At 38.0% G+C, this 19,085-nt stretch overlaps 1 protein-coding gene across 2 annotated transcripts in view; it reads left to right on the forward strand.

The window, feature by feature from the left end:
- SNX9 (sorting nexin 9) overlaps nucleotides 1–19,085 on the forward strand; it is a 67,016-nt gene that overhangs the window by 45,425 nt on the left and 2,506 nt on the right. For both annotated transcript variants that reach the window (XM_035323245.1, XM_035323244.1), the window contains 8 exons: nucleotides 557–687; nucleotides 2,073–2,176; nucleotides 5,845–5,948; nucleotides 8,612–8,689; nucleotides 14,290–14,366; nucleotides 15,302–15,391; nucleotides 16,619–16,733; nucleotides 18,142–18,233. In XM_035323245.1, the coding sequence (XP_035179136.1) occupies nucleotides 557–687; nucleotides 2,073–2,176; nucleotides 5,845–5,948; nucleotides 8,612–8,689; nucleotides 14,290–14,366; nucleotides 15,302–15,391; nucleotides 16,619–16,733; nucleotides 18,142–18,233 (791 nt within the window). The remainder of the gene's footprint in view (nucleotides 1–556; nucleotides 688–2,072; nucleotides 2,177–5,844; nucleotides 5,949–8,611; nucleotides 8,690–14,289; nucleotides 14,367–15,301; nucleotides 15,392–16,618; nucleotides 16,734–18,141; nucleotides 18,234–19,085) is intronic.

Consider the following 19,085-nt stretch of genomic DNA (forward strand, 5'->3'; position numbering starts at 1 on the left):
AAAATCTGTTGTTTCAAATTGGACTGCTTACATACAAATGCTCTGTTAGCTAGGATGTGATGTCTTGAGAGGTGGGTAGTTCCTTTTTCTCTAAGTCTTATGAAACTGGCATTGACCAAGAATTTTTAAGACTGACAGAAAAATGCCTTCACTCTGAGTTTGTGCCTAGCTTCTCTCTTGAGTCATTTGACTATCTATTTTTTCCATCCACGAGTTTATTATTTTTTTCCAAAAAGTTATTTGAACTGTGGGTGAGGATTATGTTCTTTCAGTGTTTCCTGACTATCTTTAAAAGAAACAGTTCCCATATGTAATCAATATACTGCACTCTAAGGTTCTTCTGATGCCAGCATAATGTAAATCAAGAACTAACTTCATGTAAGTTTTGCATTCATTTAATAACTCACTAGCTGAATCACAGGATCCGTGTGTGTGTGTATATATATATATATATATGCACTAAATGCGTGTATGTACATGAATATAAAAAAAAAAAAAAAGACAAGCCGGGGTTGCTGAAGTGGAAATGTAACTATTATTGTTCAATGTATAACAGGGCGCTTTGAAGAAGAATTTATCAAAATGCGCATGGAGAGATTGCAAGCTTGGATGACAAGGATGTGTCGCCATCCTGTTGTCTCAGAAAGTGAAGTTTTCCAGCAATTTCTCAATTTCCGAGATGAAAAGGTAGGAAAGACTGCGATTGAGGATCTGTTTCTTCCTCCCCTCACCCCCCCCCCACCCCCCACCCGCCCCCCCATTCCCTCGTTGAAACAAGAATTTGGCTTTGTAGCTGCCTCTTTTGTCTGCCCCCCTGTGGGCAGTAGTGAAGATGTGAACTGCTGGGGTTGGTGTATTTAGCTGACTGACTAAAATCAGGCGTAAAGTTACTTGTCTGAAACGCTCCATGCCATTCTAACAGATGTGCTCTTGAAAGTCGCTTTGCTGCCAGTCTTTAAGAACAGTTTGTGTCCTCCAGCAGAAAGAAAACATATATAAGAGATCTTTTGGCTGTTTTCCCTTATGCATCTCTGTCAGACTTAGTAATTACTGCACTCCTCTGACTGGTACTGCTTTGCTAACAGAAGCTATTTCACAGCAGAACTGGGATGTCTGATCCTCTGATCCTGTATTATACTTAAAAACAAACAAACAAAAAAATCCAAAACACATTCTTAAATGGAATCAGTGGTGATACGATTGTGCTGCAGTCTTATCTGATAAAAGAAGCTCTTTTGATTTCCTCCCTGCCTCCTCCCTTCGTTTCTTTATGGATTTGGTTTGTTTGAGGGATTTAGTATTTTCACCTTCAGTAAGTAACCGTTTCTTTGTGTTTGAGATGCAGCTTCATTAATAACTTAGCTATCTACTGATGAGGAAATAAACAGGAAAATTCTGTTCTTTTCTCCACAAAATTATACTAAATACACAGACATTCATCCTTGGAGGTTTTTAAGACCAGACTAGATAAAGCCTTCAGGTCACACCTGATCCTTTATGAGTAGGAGGTTAAACTACAGACCTCCTGAAGTCAATTCCAAACTTGATTATTCCGTTAAGTAAAGGTTTCATAACATAATTGCAGTCCTAATGAAGTGCTTTTTGGATGGCCAGTGGAGAGTTGTATAATTGTGCTAGTTAATCAGTGGTTCTTAGCGTCTAACTTATGGACCAGTATAAACAGAACAGATGTTAAACATCTGGAACTTTTATCGTTTTGACTGTTCCCATTAAGAACTTAGTATGACAGTTGCATAATAGTCTCATGATCATCTTGAGTAGGTTCTGATATCAGCACTATCACATGCACATACAGCTGAAAATAATTGTCCTTAAACTGTATTTCAGTAATATACAAAAAGGGTCTGTTTACCCCCAGAATCTAGAAAACAAAATGCACAAGGAGGGGGGAGGGTAACTCCAAGAAACATTGCCCCTACTGAAACTTTCATTTAAAATGTTTTCATGTATGGGTGGTCTGTTCTCCAAGAGATTTCATTCACTGCTTCAGCACATGTCCTTAAAGTCTGATGAACAGCGATGGTCCATTTTTAATTTTTTCTTTCCTCAAGGAGTGGAAAACTGGAAAGCGGAAGGCTGAAAAAGATGAAACTGTAGGAGTCATGATCTTTTCTACAATGGAACCAGATGCTCCTGACCTGGACATGGTAGAAATGTAAGGTGTTTTTTTTTTTTTTTTTTTTAAGCTGTTTGATTTTATTTTATTTTATTTTATTTTTTTCTTCACTGATATTATATGTTTGTATAGGCAACGTATATTGATTTAATATGAAAATCAATAGTAAGTATGCACACATACATTCTTGTATTTGAAAAGGTGTTTATCAAGGCAGAGCTGAAAAAATTCTTGCATATGAGATTTTCCTATAAACCCTCCAAAATGTGGAATTCTGTGTGATGTCTCTTCGACTTTAGTGGCTGAATACAGATCTTAAAAATATTTATGCTAAACTAGTTGATGAGGGATTACTGACAGATCCCATGGAATTACATTTTGTACTGCTGAGGGGCTATATTTTGTTCGTTAATCCTTCAACTGTGAACAGTTCTGAAGTGTGCTAGGCCTGTCAGGTAGCTTAGGATAACAGTAAACCATCAAGGAAAACAGTATTTCTGTGTTTAAAAAACAAAAAACAACAAACTACTACTTGAGTAGAATACATGCACAGTATCATTCTAATGGCTAGAATGTAGGGAAAGCAATTACAAATGAAAAATTATTTAAATGATCAAACCTCATTTTAAATGGATTTCTACATTTTGGGGTATTGTCCCGGAAGTGTAAATGGATATATATTTCTCATGTGTGTGTATAGCATACATGCGCTGCTTGTGTAGTTCTCTCAGTGGTAGACCTTGGGTTCCATTCTCTATGGAAGACTAGGTTTACTCTGCAGCCTTTATTTCACTTCTTCAGGCTTAATCATTTCTCTTAGAAGATATGTAGTATGCGTGACATACTTTCCTTGCTGTTTTGGAACATAAAAACTTGGATAATGTGTTGGGTCTGAAATGATGGATAAACTCGTGGGACAGAATTAGAAGTGTTTATAGTAGCAAAACAACAGCGTGCCTTTACATGGAAATAGCCCAGCATGGACTTTATCCAAGAGGTGCAGTGCCTTTTAAGGTACATGTAATAGCTGTGCTGTGGCAGTTGTGTACTAATAAAAAGGATGGATGTTTGTAGGTCACTTCCACTTTGAAAGCAATGATTTCAAACTTCTGCTTTTCTCAAGTTATGTGCTTTAATTATCCCAGTGGTATAAAAGCTGAGGAGGTGGACCAGAGCGAAGAGTTTGTGCAGAAGAGTGCACCTATTGTATACCTATAGGCATACAATTTAACTCCTTGTGAAACTTCATTCAGTGTGCCAGCTTTTTCTGTCATTTATACACGGGGTTTGGGTGCCTGACACTGAATTGCACCTTAGGTATCTGAATATAGATGGCTTGAATTCCTCTTGATATACCCGAGAGAGAGAACATTGATCTGACACTGGCAAGAAGCCCATCCCTTCTGTGATGCTTGTTGAGGCTGCCAGTAAGACAGACTTCATGTAGTAGCGTCACTTTACTGCTTCTAGGCCTGACCCCATCAGTCTTCTTACTGTTTCTGTGGGAAACCCCCACTGCGAAATGGGCAACTCCACCAGAGCCTGTGCCTGCTGGCACATGAGCTGTGCTGGGGAACGCAACCAGCCTCTGTGCTGATCAGCAGTCCCTGGATGGTGAGAGCAGGCGAGCTGCCTATGGGGAATGCTTGCCAGAGGGTTCTGGCTCCCAGGCTGGGGCGGGCAGCCTGGGGCAGTGCTGGGGACCTGTCTGCCTGCTTTGCAGGGTGGCTGTGGCACCACAGACACGCACACCATGTTCCAGAGCCTGGGAACCTCGCAGGGTGCTATTGGAAAACACACGTAGGAACACACGTTAGTGTACTTAAATGTATCTTAGCTTAAGCTTAAAGCTTAAAACCTCATGGTTTCTTTTACTTCAAAGAAAAGAATATTTTGACTGTAACATGCCAATGTTTCCCAAAGTCAGCCCAAAAATAGGACCGCTTGTGTAATCACTTAAAGTGATGGCATCTTCTGGAAAAACAAGAATGAAAATAATACAGTGAGAACAGCTTGCTGAATCTTTGAAACTAGTCAGCTTTATAGCATTGTTAGTATAACATTAAGTATTTTGGAGTAAGCTCTTTCCATCTTGTTTTTTTGTTTGTTTGTTTGTTTTTAGTTCAGGCTCCCTCATTTAATAGTTGTTCTAAACCTGTGGTGTTATGCATGAAAAGAGAAAAGCAGCTCATGTATGAGCTTCAGCAAACAGTTTCATAATAATCTTAAACTCTTTGGCCATTTTTTTCCATCACCTTACTTTTATATTTTCTGTACAGGGGTTTTTGTTGCTGTTGTGCCAGGCTGGGGAAAGGAAGATGTAGTGATCTGTCTACTTAGTTTCCTAGAAGATCACTTAAAGCTTCTCACTAGTTCTAATCAAAGTAGATACAGTAGAGATAGTAGAGGAGAGTGCAAGTAAATCTTCATGCTGCATTGAGGGCCTTGCTGGAAGTCAGTCGGATGTCCTTTCTTCCTCTGAAACTGCACAATTTTACTGTGTTCACCTGTGTTGTTCCTTAGTCTATTTGGGTGTGCAGCTGTGGTGTATTTTTGTGTCTTTCCTCATATGGTTTGTTCTCTTCCCAAAGAGGATAACTTTGCACTTGAATTAAACATGAAATACTATTTTTATAGTCTTGAAAGCCCTAACTTCTGTAACTGGACAAGCCAACTTGTTCAACAGTTCCTAGGTGAGAATTCTTCAGTGCTGAATAGCTCTTGAATGAAAAGATGCTGTTTACTTAAACAATTTTGCTATTACTTTGGCAGTCCTTTTATTGTGATACTGTTAAAAGAATGATTTGCTACTGGGGAAACTAGAGTAAGACAAGGGCTTCTTGGAAAGCCCAGGTTGTTTCTGTGCAGGTAACTCTTCAGATAGAGTCACCAGCTGAGGGCAGGAGGTGCAGGTGGGGCTGTGGGAGATTGGGCCACAGCCAGAGCTGCTGGGACCCCACCTCTGGGGATTTGCTTAGGGTCACCTTGTGAGAACAAGAAGCCAAGGAACTGTCTTGTACTGGCTTTGGTTGAGAGCAGCACTTTCAAGATCTGATGCAGTTTGAATAACACACATTGAAAATTACAAAACATGTCTAGTTTTCTTTTGTAAAGGTCATGGAGCATTGCTATCTATGCACTGCTATATTAAGTGGAAAACTTTTGGTAGCCGTATGAAAACGGGTAAAAAGACACATGCAAACAAAGAATTCCCTTTTGAGCATAACTGATTTTTTCCTCTCTAACACAACTGAAGACAGCAGTATTGTCAATACAATATGTATGCTTAAGTTTATATTTCCCTAGAAGAACAACTGTAATTTTTATTCCTGTCAACGTGGGGTGCTTCTGCTTGTGTTTAGTGCTTTAGGGATGCATTCACTTCAAATTGGATTTTGCTGCTCTGTTAAACTACGAGCTTATTTGTTTGCTTGCTTTGTTTTGTCTCCAAGGTAAGAATCAATAGTAAGAATGACAGTCCAGTTCTATGTGTTTAACAGAGGGAGAGAAAAATAGAATGAAAAATGCCTGGAACTGAAGATGGAAATTCTGTCCTCAGTGAAATGACAGTGATTTCATGGAATTTATTTCTTTGATTTTTTTAAAGCATAGTTGACACTCCTAAACATTTCAGCATTGTGTTTAAAGTTAGAGTAATGCATCTGTTTAAACTGCTTTTTGTTTTTGCTTTTTTACAAATATTATAGAGAACAGAAATGTGATGCAGTGGGTAGATTCACCAAAGCAATGGACGATGGAGTTAAAGAGCTGCTGACAGTGGGACAAGAGCACTGGAAGAGGTGTACAGGGCGTAAGTATTCCTTCTGAACTCAGCGGGGTTTTCAGTCTTGTTTTTCTGATATGGGTTTTCTTATACATGTAACTTGAAGCACAGCTTAAAACTAAGGGAAATCCTAAATTATTATGAGAATTGTATGCCTTTCTTGCTGCTTTCAGTGTCTGAAAGTATAAGTTGTGTACATTTTTGGTTTTTTTTTGTTTGTTTTGTTTTGTTTTGCTCATAACAGAAATATCTGGTCCCTGCCCATAGTTTTAAAAATACTATAAGTTAAATAATTCTCCTCATCCATGTAAAATCCTTGGTGTACCTGTTCTATTATGTCATTCATCTACATTTTAGTGACATGGGCAAAGTAGATCCATCTCTTTGATCAAGTCTTAAAAGATTGCACTTTATTAACCCCTTATTCTTGCATGCCAGGAGGAGTAATCTAAAGATGGAAAGAGTTTAAAAAGCAGAAAAAAGGAAAAACAAACAAAAAAAAAAATCAAGAAACTTGATTACAACTTATCCTTCAGCCCAATTCTTTTTCTTTTTTTTTTTTTTTTTCTCTCTCCTATCTTGTCTCTTCCTTTCTGCAGATATTTAGGGTTGCAGAACTTCACACCAAGTCCCTAAGACTCTGCCTGGGCTCTAATTTCCTAGTCCACAGCAGTGTTCAGTGTTTGTGGCCACCACAAGGCAGCTATTGAAAGGAAGCAGGTACTACAGCTGAGGATCATAATAAACACTTCATGGCAGGCTGTAGTGTCTGGCTACCAAAGACCTATCACATAAGTCTCCTCAATGTTTCCCCCACCCCTTCTTGTTTTGTTGCTTCTCCTTTTTAATTCTCACCAAAAAAAAAAAAAAAAAAAAAAAACCACCACCACTATATATATAGTGGTATACAGCCTAGGAGTAAGTACATCTCCTGAGTTATCTCTTTGCCACTATCTAATGGTACATTGCAGTTGAATATCTGGGGCTGACCAGAAGGAATGGGAAGTGTAGGAACTCAGTTTCTTCTAGCAGTGATTACATTACCACCTGCAGGATACGGTTTTAAATTATTTACACTCTCCACTTGATTAAGAGGGTGTTCTTCTACACATCACTGACCTTCCTGGTTCTAAGGTCAAAAAAAAGCTAAGCCTTAAGTCTCTTATCTCACAGGACACACAGCTCTAATGTTGTACAGCTCTCACTTCACGAGGGAATCACCAGGGATACTGAGGGGAAATCAAAGGGCAGGGGAAGGAAGAGGGTCTCAGAAAAGACTAGAAAAATAGTATTGCTTTGCAGTCACGGTAGAAATGACCAAAACACCATAGTTAAGGGTTGGCTGTGACTTGTACTTACAGTAGGAATTCAGTATTTTGTTCGCTACTAAAATCTCCTTAAATGTATGACAATACTGCTTTAGGTATGGAATGATTTTCCCAATAGTCACAGAGAATAATTAACTTGCCTAAATACAGTAAGTCAAAAGTGATTGTGTGGGCAATTTTAACGTGTTAGATATTCATACTGAATAGAAAAAGGCAGACTGGTAAATCTGGACTTGCAAAACTGAAGAATTTCAGTAGTCTCTTAAAAATTGGATTTCTGTGTCAGCTCTAGTCCCAACTCCTAGTCAAAATTATTTTTGGCATTTCTTGAGCAATACTTATGTGCATTCCATTCAATAATATTTAAATTGACTGACAATGGGAACTTCTAAAATGCAAGTGAAGAAAAACCAGGATGTTCTTCACTAACATTATCAGTAGAGATTCAGTAATGAGTTAATGGCTGATAACAAAGCTTTAGTAGTCTGAACGGTACTGGTTCCTTAAGTAAATACCAGTTTTCATGTATAGTCTAGCCCCTAAGAAATAATTTGATACAAGATGATCAATGAAGTTATACTTTTTTTGACTGCACTAGGGTCCCCCTGAAAATCTGTTTGTGTGAGATGCTAGAGCAACTGAAAAATGTTATTTACCCAGACAGCATATCCTGTGAACACAGATGTCTGAAAATTAAAAGCAAATCTGTTTTTTTCTGCTGACATAGGTAGCTTATACGGGGGGGGGGGAAGCTGCTCTAACTCTTCAGATTCTTTTTAGGCCTCTTGGGTGGTGGTAGTCAACATGTTAATAACAAACACATAAATCAGTTTATTTACTTCATTGTGAGGAAGCAATTTATGCATGCATTTTTAAATTTCATTTTATAAATCAATTTTATAATTCAGATACTTGCATCAACTTTTATTCCATGATAATCCTGATTTCTATCAAATCCATAATTTGAGGAGAGTTTAGGTATTACAGGTCTGTATGATAATCCCCTCTTTAAAATAGTTAGATTTCTGCTTCATGTCACTGTTGCCCTTTTTTTATAGGGGGCAGGGGGAGAAGAAATTCTCACTGCCTAAGCTGGTAGGCTGAGCTAGGAGTGCAGGGAGATTCTTACAGCATTCACACACTGTTCTTCAATTATTTGTGGCTTTTGAGAATCTGGATTCCAATAGCTTTATCCAGTTTTGGAACTTGTGTAGCAGGGAAGGGGGGTGAGAATGCAACTGTAAACACTTTACTAGCACAAATGTACTAATTGTTTTTGACATCAGCTTTTATCAAGTTTTGGAAATGCTACAGACTTAATCTTGTGTGTTTTGCTTCTGTTTCCCTCTTTTCCCATTTCAGCACTACCCAAGGAATACCAGAAGATTGGAAAAGCACTGCAGAGCCTGGCAGTGGTCTTCAGCACTAGTGGATACCAAGGTAATTCTTATAGCTTCGTTTGTACTTTACTTAACAAAAGATATTTAAATTATGTCATGCTACATTTTTTGGCAAAGGTCTTAGTGCTTTCCTCTTTGAATTTAGATGTCAGTTATGTTTCGGGAAAAATACTAAAACCATGTGTATTACAGGGTTTTTTATATTCTAGCCTGTGGTCTTGTTTTGTTTTCTATCGTTCTGTAATTGTGTGGTGGGTTATTAGCGGTACAGTTTAGTTTGATCTTACTAACATATAATCTATTCAGTGACCCGACAGACAAAACATGCTGTAGCATTTTTGTGACCTCTATTTCTGTCATATCAATGGGAAGGGGAGAAAATGCAGTCTTGAAAATAGCTGCCACAGAACTACTTTGTGAAACAGCAACTCCACATAAGGATGGAAAACTTTTGTGTGCCATTATCTGAGGTGGAGGGTTAGCTACTGTAGCCTTTTCTTGTCTTTCACCCTTCTTTCTTTCTTTGAGAGCCCTGAAACAGAGCTTGTCACATTAAAGCTGTAGGAGAGAAATGGAGGGAATCAGTTGCAGTTCTTTTTGCAAACTTCTCAAAGTTCTTCTAAAATTTAGTCTTTAAACAAACTTATAATCCTGCTCTGTTATGCTAAAAGGGAGCTAACTGCATCTGTTTTTTCTGGGATTCTTAGGTCATATACATTTGTTTTCCTAGATTTAATAGCAAAATTATTCTAAAACATAGCGTAGAGGCTTACTCTAATCTTCTATCTTAGGACTTTTAGTTAAACACTACCTATTTTGACTACCTATCTGTCCCTTGCTCTGTACTCTTAAAACTTTTTGGCCCATAATCTATGTATTAAAATGCAACTAGTTTTGAAATTCAGGAGCTCTGCTGCTGGAAACGCTGGAAATAGACATTGTACTCCTTGTAGTTTGTTCTCATCTTTGTCCTGTACTTGCTGAAAACATTACTTTTGGATGTAAGAACCAAGTAGTGGATTTGCATACCTATGTATCCTCAGTGTGGGTTAGAAAACTGTAAATCCTATCCAGATAAATTCTGAAGCAACAATTCTTGAGAAAGGACTGAAAATTTCTTGAATTATAATGCATGTTCTTTTACCAGGTTAAAGGGAAAACACGACTAAAAGCTAGGATGCAAATTTGCAGATCAACCTTACAAAGGAAAGTTTCAACTTGAGCACTATGAAAAAAAATAAAAAAATAAAAAAACATGCTGCTTGGCAGCAAAGCAAGGATATTGCTCTTTGCTGTTTGCCCATCTGTACCTGGTTGTACCCTGGTATCTTGCTGAGAAAAATGCTCTTTCCACTTATAGCCTCTGTTCCAATTCTGTATATTTTATTCTTTTTTAATAGCTGGTACACCACTATATTTTTTCACAACTAAGAATATATGGGACTTTGCTTTTTAAGTTCAGTTTACAGGAAGAGAGAACAAGTGCAGTGCACATACTGCATTCAGTGTTTTCATCACTGCTGCCCGCACTCTGTCCTGCCTGCTGTCTGTGTACTATTTCATTTGATGGCTACTTCAGACAGATCTGTGCATTGAACAGACTCTGTGCAAGAGACTTAAGCTCCTGGATTTAAAACGATGGAATTCAACTTTCCTGATCTCAAGATACAAAGGTGGCACTGGACCTTTTCCTTCAAACAGAATACATCTGAGCTGAATGTGGGGTGTGGTTTTTCTGTGCTGTTGTTGAAGAGGATTCTTTCCTTCAGCTATACTTAAAGGCACCGAGCTCCATTTCCATTGGTAGCTGAATCTCTTCATCCTCTTCTTTGTAATACTGACTCAGATACCCGTCTCCCCTGTGCATATTTACCTTTGAGGATTAAGTTCTCAAAGTTTAAGTGTGTAGGCCCTTGAAGATGGCAATGATTGATTCGGGTACTTGAACAATTCCAGCTACTGGTAGATGACTTCTAACAATGTATCTGGTATGTCAGTTGGTTCATTTGCACAGTTTGTATGGGACACGTCTGCTGTCCTTACCTCTTTCATCACTGCTGCCTGCTTGCTCTGCAAAGCCTGGCGTGGTGAATGCCTACTGCCTTCTCTCCTAACTTCAGGCCAAAGCGTTTAAGATAGCACTAGTCAAGAAGCGCTTGTTAAACTGACTCGGTTAAGCATTTTTTCTTATGCTGCAGAATGAGTCTTATCAATTTGTTCCCACCACAGTGCATATAAGGAATTTGGCCCCAGAATTTGCAGAGGTAAGGGTATCTTTAATGCTTTTAATGACACATTGAAAGTGTCTCCTTTAATTTCACCATGGGCCTATGTACCGTCCAGTCTGTTTTAGGAATAAGTGCTTTGTAAGTGTGATCCTGGCCCCAAAAGCATATTGGACAGTTCCAGAACATGACTGGAAGTATCTTGTAGCCTAGCACTACATTGCCTATCTTAACTGCATCATGTGATGCTCTGAGGTTAAATAGCATGGCTTCTCTTCTGTGGTGCCACATCTAGGCAAGGTTTCTATATTAAGAAAACATGTATGGCTATGGAAGGCCACTCGACCATAGTGAGATCTCCTAATCCTACATCATCCCTCAAGCATTTTCTTAGGCAGTTGCATGCAAGTTTCACAATCATACTAGTTAGCAACAGGCACATCTTGCCTTCCATGCTGCTTCTGTGCTGAATGATGTCAATCTCAGGTGTACTTCTCAGAAAAAAGATCTTGCTACGTGTTGTTCCACAGTACATCAATTGTAATCTTTCTTCTACTCCTGGTTTCTCTTAAAACATGCTTTGGTGGAGAGAATGGCACAAAAGCCTCTTGCCAAAAAGCAATCTGCTATTCTAATCAAGCCTTGCAGATTTTTATTTCCCTCAGTATGCCTGGTGTATTCCCAAAAAGGTGATTACCACTGCCATTTACCAACCAGTTAAACTGATAAGAGATGCTCCTCAAAAACATCTCCCTAAGACTCCTCATGCTTCTACATCTTCCTTCATCTCCCTTGTGACAGCATGCTGGCTTGTAAAGCAATGAAACTATCAGTTTATCCTCATGGTTGAGCTAAAATACCTGTAGAATATTATCAGCGATTTTAACTGGTCTTTTTACAAGTGTCTTTAAATGATGCTTCAAAGCCCTCTCTGTTTCTTCTGGGGATACAGGTAAAGCACACTGCTCTAGTTTTGCTCTAAATGTCAGTAGCATGTTGGGGCTTTCTGCTTTTCTATTGATTAAAGAGCCCATGACATCCTGGTATAGCCTTGCACTGGCACCCAGCTCAGTCTTTATGGTTCAAGTTAAGCAGCCCATTTATGGATTCACATCTCGTACAGTTCTCTAGAAGGTGACAAAGTTAGAAATGTGACCTTGTCCAAGCAATAAGACTCTTAGCAAAACCCATGCTGGCAACACTTAATGGGAACAATCTGCTGGTGGAAATTGAGTTGCTTTGATGGGTGAGTGTGTGGATTGTATGCAATAGCTTCAAAAAGGTGGTGTGATATTAAGGAGGGAATGACTGAGCATGGCGTGACTCTGAGGATACATATTGGAACTTGAAAGATGCAGCAAGTGAGAGATGAAATCTGACTCTTTAAGGCTGCCCTGGCATGTAGACTGTAGTAGACAGAAGTAGACTGTAGAAGACAAGGATGCAGTGTGAGGAGCTGTAGATACTCTTCTACCACTTGTGTGCCTGCCTACCATTGGGATTCATTGTCTGGAACAACTTTTACATGTACCATCAAGGGTACACTTCTGTAGGAGAGTGAATGCCTCTGCTAGTAGTAGAAACTCTTAACAAATTCTGTTCCTTCTACAAGCTGACTCTGTGCCTCACTGCCCCCACATGAGAGGTGTTTGGAGAGTTTAACTAGATTCTTTGCCCCTCCAGTCCCTTGGATGAGTTCTGCACACAAGTGGCAAGTTACTTCTCCTCAAATACAAATACTTCTTCCTTCTTTGTATTCAGGTAGGAGAAGATACTTTCTTTTTACAGCATTACAACATGAATAGCAATAGCTAGACTAGTCTGTTTTCTGAATCAAGCTAAAGCCATACCATGTTTTTGTCCCCAAAATATAGCAGTTGCCTAAGCAGCATTTAAGCTAAACTCAAGGTTTCATGGTTACTTCTGTGTAATTCCAAAATAATGAAATCATTTTTCTACCTGAATGAAATTGATCCGATTTTTTTTATAGTTTAACAATGAGAAGGTAACTTCCAAATTCTGCAATTTTTAGGTCTCACAATGAGATTCATGTTGTTTTTCCTTATCCAGACAGGTTTAAATAGTAGAAAGCCATTTCTTTAGTGATGTTTGTATTGCTGGACTTACTAGTGCTGAGGATCAGTAGCTTTCTGTCAAAGCTTTTTGGCTTCGTAAAAACAGTCTAATGGAAAGTAAGAATTGATTGATAGACCTCAAGCAATATTTAGTCATTACCCTGTTTCCTTTAGGACGTGCTAAAATGAAAGAATCCTATATAATAGATCTTCAATAGATTATTTTTTTGTCATAGTAAAATAAACTATTTTAATGTTCAAATCAATCATTAAAGAAATCAGTGTTTGGTAATTTTCAGTTAAGTCACTGATTGATGTCTATGGAATAAAAACAAAATGTTCTTAAGACTATTAACTGTGCCAAATATCAAGACATGTCTGAAAGAATACCTTTTTCTTGAGCTAATATTTGGTATCTGCAAATTATACCTTCCCCCTTCTCTACCTCAATTTGCTTTCCGTACTGTTGACCGCATGCTTTGGACACAAGCTAACAAGGACGGAAAAAAACTGTGTTGTTTTGGGAAGGTGAAGTGACGTGAAAAAACAAGAATGTAAGGCTTGTTTCCATCTTTGTCCCACATAGCCGTGTCCTGCTAGTAATAACAGTGTTACGAGCACTTGTGGTGTTGTCTAGCTTAGGATTTGTGGTGATGTTTGTATTTTTAGATGTAGCTTGTGGGGCCTTTGATTTATTTCACATGACAACAAAAGTTAGAAACTCATTTTCAAAAAGATTCTTACAGAGCTTGAGAATGTTACCCAATAGTTCTCTAAAAGTTGAAAAATCTTGTTGGCAATGAAAAAAAGTTATTTGAGCCTCCTTTTCCTTCTCTGGCCTTTTAATAATTATGATCCAGGACTGTTGAAGAGGTTAAGGTTATTATCACTGCTCCGTAGGGCATTGTGGAGAATTTACTGCCTATCAGGTATGAAAATCATTTGTTAAAAACCAGAACAGTAGGTCTCTCTTGAGCTTTGGTCTATCTTCAGGTGTCACCCTCCTTGTATTCCTTCCTTCCAATTCTGGTAGGCTTCCTGTTGTCCCCTGTGGGGGAATACCTGTGTATTTAAACTACATATAGCTATGAAATGTGGAACTGAATAGTGTTACTATGGCAAAACAGGGTATAAATAGTCCCTTCAGCATTCATTTTGTACAAGATCTTAAGAATTTTCCTTCTTTAATGGTATAAAACCAATATTTTTGCAACCTCTTTATTATTCCCAGTTATAAAATGATGAGTGGATTTTATTATTATAAGATAAGCTATTTTAGAAACTTGCCTTGTCTCAAGAGGTGACCTAGTGTAATTTTGAAAACTGATGTTTACTTCTAGGGGAATCTGATCTCAATGAAGCAATAACAGAAGCAGGAAAAACCTATGAAGAAATCGCCAGTCTTGTAGCAGATCAGGTATAAGCATTATGAATACACTGACATCATGTGTACAAACATATCTCCTGTGTGGATAACTTCTCTCTTGTCTTTCTGTTTTTCTTTCCTATTAAGACATAATAAATGCTAATCATGCAGACCACTCAAGTGAAATTATTGTTAATACTTTTAAATGCTCCCTCATCTTTAGTATGTCTGCCCTGGGGAGAAGTAATGGGAGGGTATTTTTCTTGGATCAGAAAACACACATTCTGGTTTCTCAAACACTAAAATGTTTGCTTTCTCTTTAAATGTCTTCGTTTCCTGATGTCAGTGAACAGTCTGCATTACTGATACAACAGAGAGAGATTTAATCAAGGATAGGGTTTCTATTTTTCTCTGCATTCCCCAGATATGTACAGGATCCAGATCTTGCAACTTTTCATTGTTTGACTTGAGTTGCCTGCTTCAGTAACAATCTGTCTTAAGTAAAACTTGATTTTATGTCAGTTTTCAAGTTACAGATGAGTGTTTACAGTCTGTTAAGCTTAGTCTCCAAAATGTAGAGCCTTTTAATTTTGATGTTGAGTAAGTTGTTCTTAAACAGCTTTCCAAGTCAGCAACTAAGAAGATGTACCCATGCATGTACAAGTCTGTATGTGCAAGGATGTTATTGCTCGAAATTGCCATTGCTACAACTGGTAATCCAGAGAAATGTTGAGGTAAAACACCTCACTTCATAAGCCAGTGTTAAGTAACAAAAAGAATAGAGGCATATGCTGTTTGGTGCTTAGTGCCTTACACCAAAGAGCTTATATCTCAATAAGGACTTGTTTAACTATGGAAAAGTCTGCAGTAAGCAATAGAGATTTTTCTTCCCTCTATTCTTTAATTCCCTTTTTTGGCATCATCATTTCTGTGTCTGTGTTATTACTGTCACGGATATTTTTACTAATGTGTACTTTGTTTATTAGCCGAAGAAAGACCTGCACTTTCTGATGGAAACAAATCATGAATATAAGGGATTTCTTGGTTGCTTCCCTGACATCATTGGAGCTCATAAGGTATGTGAGGGTGCCTTTCCTGGTAAGGGCTGGGCAGTGGGAAGACCTGCATAGGGAGAAGCAAAAGTGGTGGTATGGATCATGGCATGTGTGCAACAGCCTGGCCCCTGATTCCAGTCACACTGTGAAAGCTTCTGTGAAGCTGGCATGTTCATTTTTAAAACAAAAAATATTTTGGGGGTGGGGAGGAGGGGGAGCTAGAACTTGTCTCAAGATTTGAGAATACCTTTAGTGTCTGCTATGGTGGATGGAGTACTAGAAGCTTCAGGTTTCTCTCCACGATAGCTTCACATGCCTATATGGTGAATAACAGTAGTAAAAATTTCTAGTATTTAGGAATCTTTTGTGGTGATTGATAGCAAAGCATAGTGGTATTGTAGGAAAAAGTGTGTATACTTGCCCAGTTTGCTTACTGATATGTGATAATCATGGGCTGCCTAGAAGTGTCTTAATATTTAAAAAAAAATAAAAAATAAAAAATAAAAAAAGATAATTTGTTCCCTGTACTATGAAACTCATCAAATAGTAAAACAATAAAATTGGCTGTTATGTCTAGTTTTGAATATTCTGATTTTCTATTTTTATCCTAGAATTGTCCTCATGTTCATGTGCTTGCTGTATCATGTTTCAGGACACTACAAACATTTGAAGTATTAAACACGTACACACAAATGTTTTTTCTACCACTGGAATTATTAAATGTATAAAACAAGAAAGTATTTTTGCAAGTCCAAAAACATAAAAGCATGTCACACTTATGTGCATTCTTTGGTCCCCAGCGTCACTGAAAATCTTTTGAGGAAAGTAGTATAAATAAAATGCAGAAAAAATGTGTTTAAAACCTGAATCACAAATCTTTTCCTAAAAGATATATAAATATATATTTTTGAATATTGTTTGGCATGAAGAGGAAAGTGCAATATAAATATATTGTGAAGGGGAAGGCCTTTTTTCTATGTATATATCCTTGTGTATTAGTGCCTTTATCGATCTTTATTTCTTGGTGACTGTTAATGCCTGTGTTTTAAGTCACTTCTTGCAAGCTGTTAAGACTCTTGAGAGCAATATAGCGAAATAACAAACCTTGGGTGAACATATGGGAAGGCTGAATCAGTCATTGCATGCATATACTGTGCAACCTCAAAATGTTAGCCAGCGACGTTTTTGATGACTATAGAGACCTTTAATTGACTACTCTTTTAATCTTCCTGCATTTGGTTTCTACAGGGAGCAATAGAAAGAGTGAAGGAAAGTGACAAATTAGTTGCAACCAGTAAAATAACGCCACAGGACAAACAGAATATGGTGAAACGTGTGAGCACCATGGCTTATGCACTACAAGGTAAAACAAATTTTGGGGTAAACAGCAATATTGTAGACCTGAAGGGCATCTCTTAAGTAACAAACTTTGACAGAGAATCTTTGTTCTACCAGGAACGATAGGAAAAGCTAGGTATTATTTTTTATTACGTTTTTTTTTCCTAGAATTGCAGTTATTTTACTGTCCTGTCCCCACTCCTGAAAAAAAAAGTTCCAAAACATGCATCTTCTGCAGTAGTAAAGTGACATTTGAAATAAAAATGCCCTGGGCTACTAGTTTTTTCATTTTGAAATGTCAGTGAGTCTCAAAGAAAAAGCACAGGCCCTGATGCAGGAAGCACTTCAGCACAAGCACACGTGTGTTTTTCTCACTCACGGTTTAATCAGACATGATCCAGTTGAGATTAATATTCTTGTGGATAAGATTTCATTTCCTGGATGTTCTTTGAACTTTTCCTCCTTAGGGTAGAGATGTTGTGAGATGTAATAGTCTGCAACTGAAAAAATGGGAAGTAAGGAGGCAGGGTTCAGTCCTGCAGGATACCAGGCCCCTAAGTGCATCCTGAGTCTTCAGTGGGATTACTCATTGCTGAGAGAGTTCTGTCGTCTTTAGCTGACTTAAAGCTAAGAGTATTTAGTATTTTACAGGACAGAGTCAGAGCAGAACACAAGGCCAATTTAAGAAAAAATAACAAAAATGTTCCCCTTTTCCTTCCCCTCCTTTTCTTCCTGGTCACAGTGATGCAAAAGGACTTCACTTAAGTGGTAAACATGAAAAAAAGACCTCCAGGATGACAGTTGCCATCTCAAATATTTATTCTCCCTTTATTGGTATCTCAAAATATATTAACTGATTATTTCAGCCATAAGCTGTGAGCTGACAAGAGATGCAGAAAATAGTGAAAAGTGTTACAGATCCAGTAATGCAGTTTCTCAGGTTCATACTGAAACAGCTGCACTCAAGAATGGGTCAAACACTACTGGCTGTGCCTTTTTTTATATATATTTTGAACATTTATAACTCTGCCTTACAACATCTACAGCCTTGGAAATCTGAGGGCTGCAGCCACCAAATGCTGGTTGAAAAACTTCAGAATAGAACAGTTAACTCCAACAGGACAAAATTGTGCTTGTTTTCTTTATCAGACCTTTGTATACCAAAGTATTATAACAAGAACCTGCCTTTATCCAGGAAGTGCCTGAATGCTAGCATGAGTAATTGACACCCTACCAATTTTACAAACAGTTCCGTCATAACGTGAGTGTTATAGGCAAATGTAGGCAAAACAGATTGGAAGCATGAGAGCAGTAAATATACTGCCAGGGCTGGACACTGAGCTTGTTGTATGCTAACCAAGCTGAGATGAGTGAAACTGTTCCTGATTATGAACACTTCTCTTAAATAACTTGCTTTCTGGGTCCAATTGCAGCTGAGATGAATCACTTCCACAGTAACCGGATTTATGACTACAACAGTGTCATTCGTCTTTATCTGGAGCAGCAGGCACAGTTTTATGAAACGGTAAGATGTAGTATTTCAGTGCCATTTTCCTGGCACATACTGTGCTGCTACTTTTATGAGAAATACTCACTGTACTTAATCATCTTTTTGTATGAACCTCTCCAAGAGAGCAGATATTTGAAAAAGAATTATAAAAGGGGAAGAAAAAAAGCCCATGTGAAAGAATGAATTGAAAAAAATATTTTCTTGTAGATGCTATTCCTATGTGCACAGCTATATGATAATAGACATTAGCTTGTTTTTTCTGGGTGCGGGGTTTTTTTGTTTTTTCTTTTTTTTCAATGCCAGTACTAAAGGTACAAAGAACCTGTTTTAATTTTGTGCACACAGATTTTTCAAAACTGAGTTTGGATAATTTGCTGTAAATAAGACCTGCAGCAATGAATACAGCAATAAACCATTTGAATGGTTTGATGGAAGGACAAAGGGAAACTTCTGTGATTTAAAGCCTGATGTATATAGATGAGGAATCAGAGTGGTTTAGTGACTTACTAAGTATGTCACCTCTGAGTACTAAACCTACCTTAGTTCTCATTTAACATTGTTCTTATGAGTGTTATGTGTATTTTATTAAATGAAACTTGAGAACAATTTTTCTGATGTGATAATTCCAATGTGACGGTGAATAGCTAAATCTGTATAGATCCTTGTTTGGTGCCCATGTTGCATGTGGAAATAGCAGCACGTCTGCTTCCTGTGTCTCAGTATGCAGGAAAAAAAAAATAAGCTGCAGAGAATTCATACACATTTGTAATGACCATTTGTAATAGATCCTTTACTGGAAGAAAAGCTGTATTAGACTTGGAGCCAGGCAAGAAGCCTAGCTTCATAGCTCTGCTCCACCAGGCTATC

Source organism: Oxyura jamaicensis, chromosome 3 (assembly GCF_011077185.1).
Source record: "Oxyura jamaicensis isolate SHBP4307 breed ruddy duck chromosome 3, BPBGC_Ojam_1.0, whole genome shotgun sequence".
In the NCBI taxonomy this organism is placed as follows: domain Eukaryota; kingdom Metazoa; phylum Chordata; class Aves; order Anseriformes; family Anatidae; genus Oxyura; species Oxyura jamaicensis.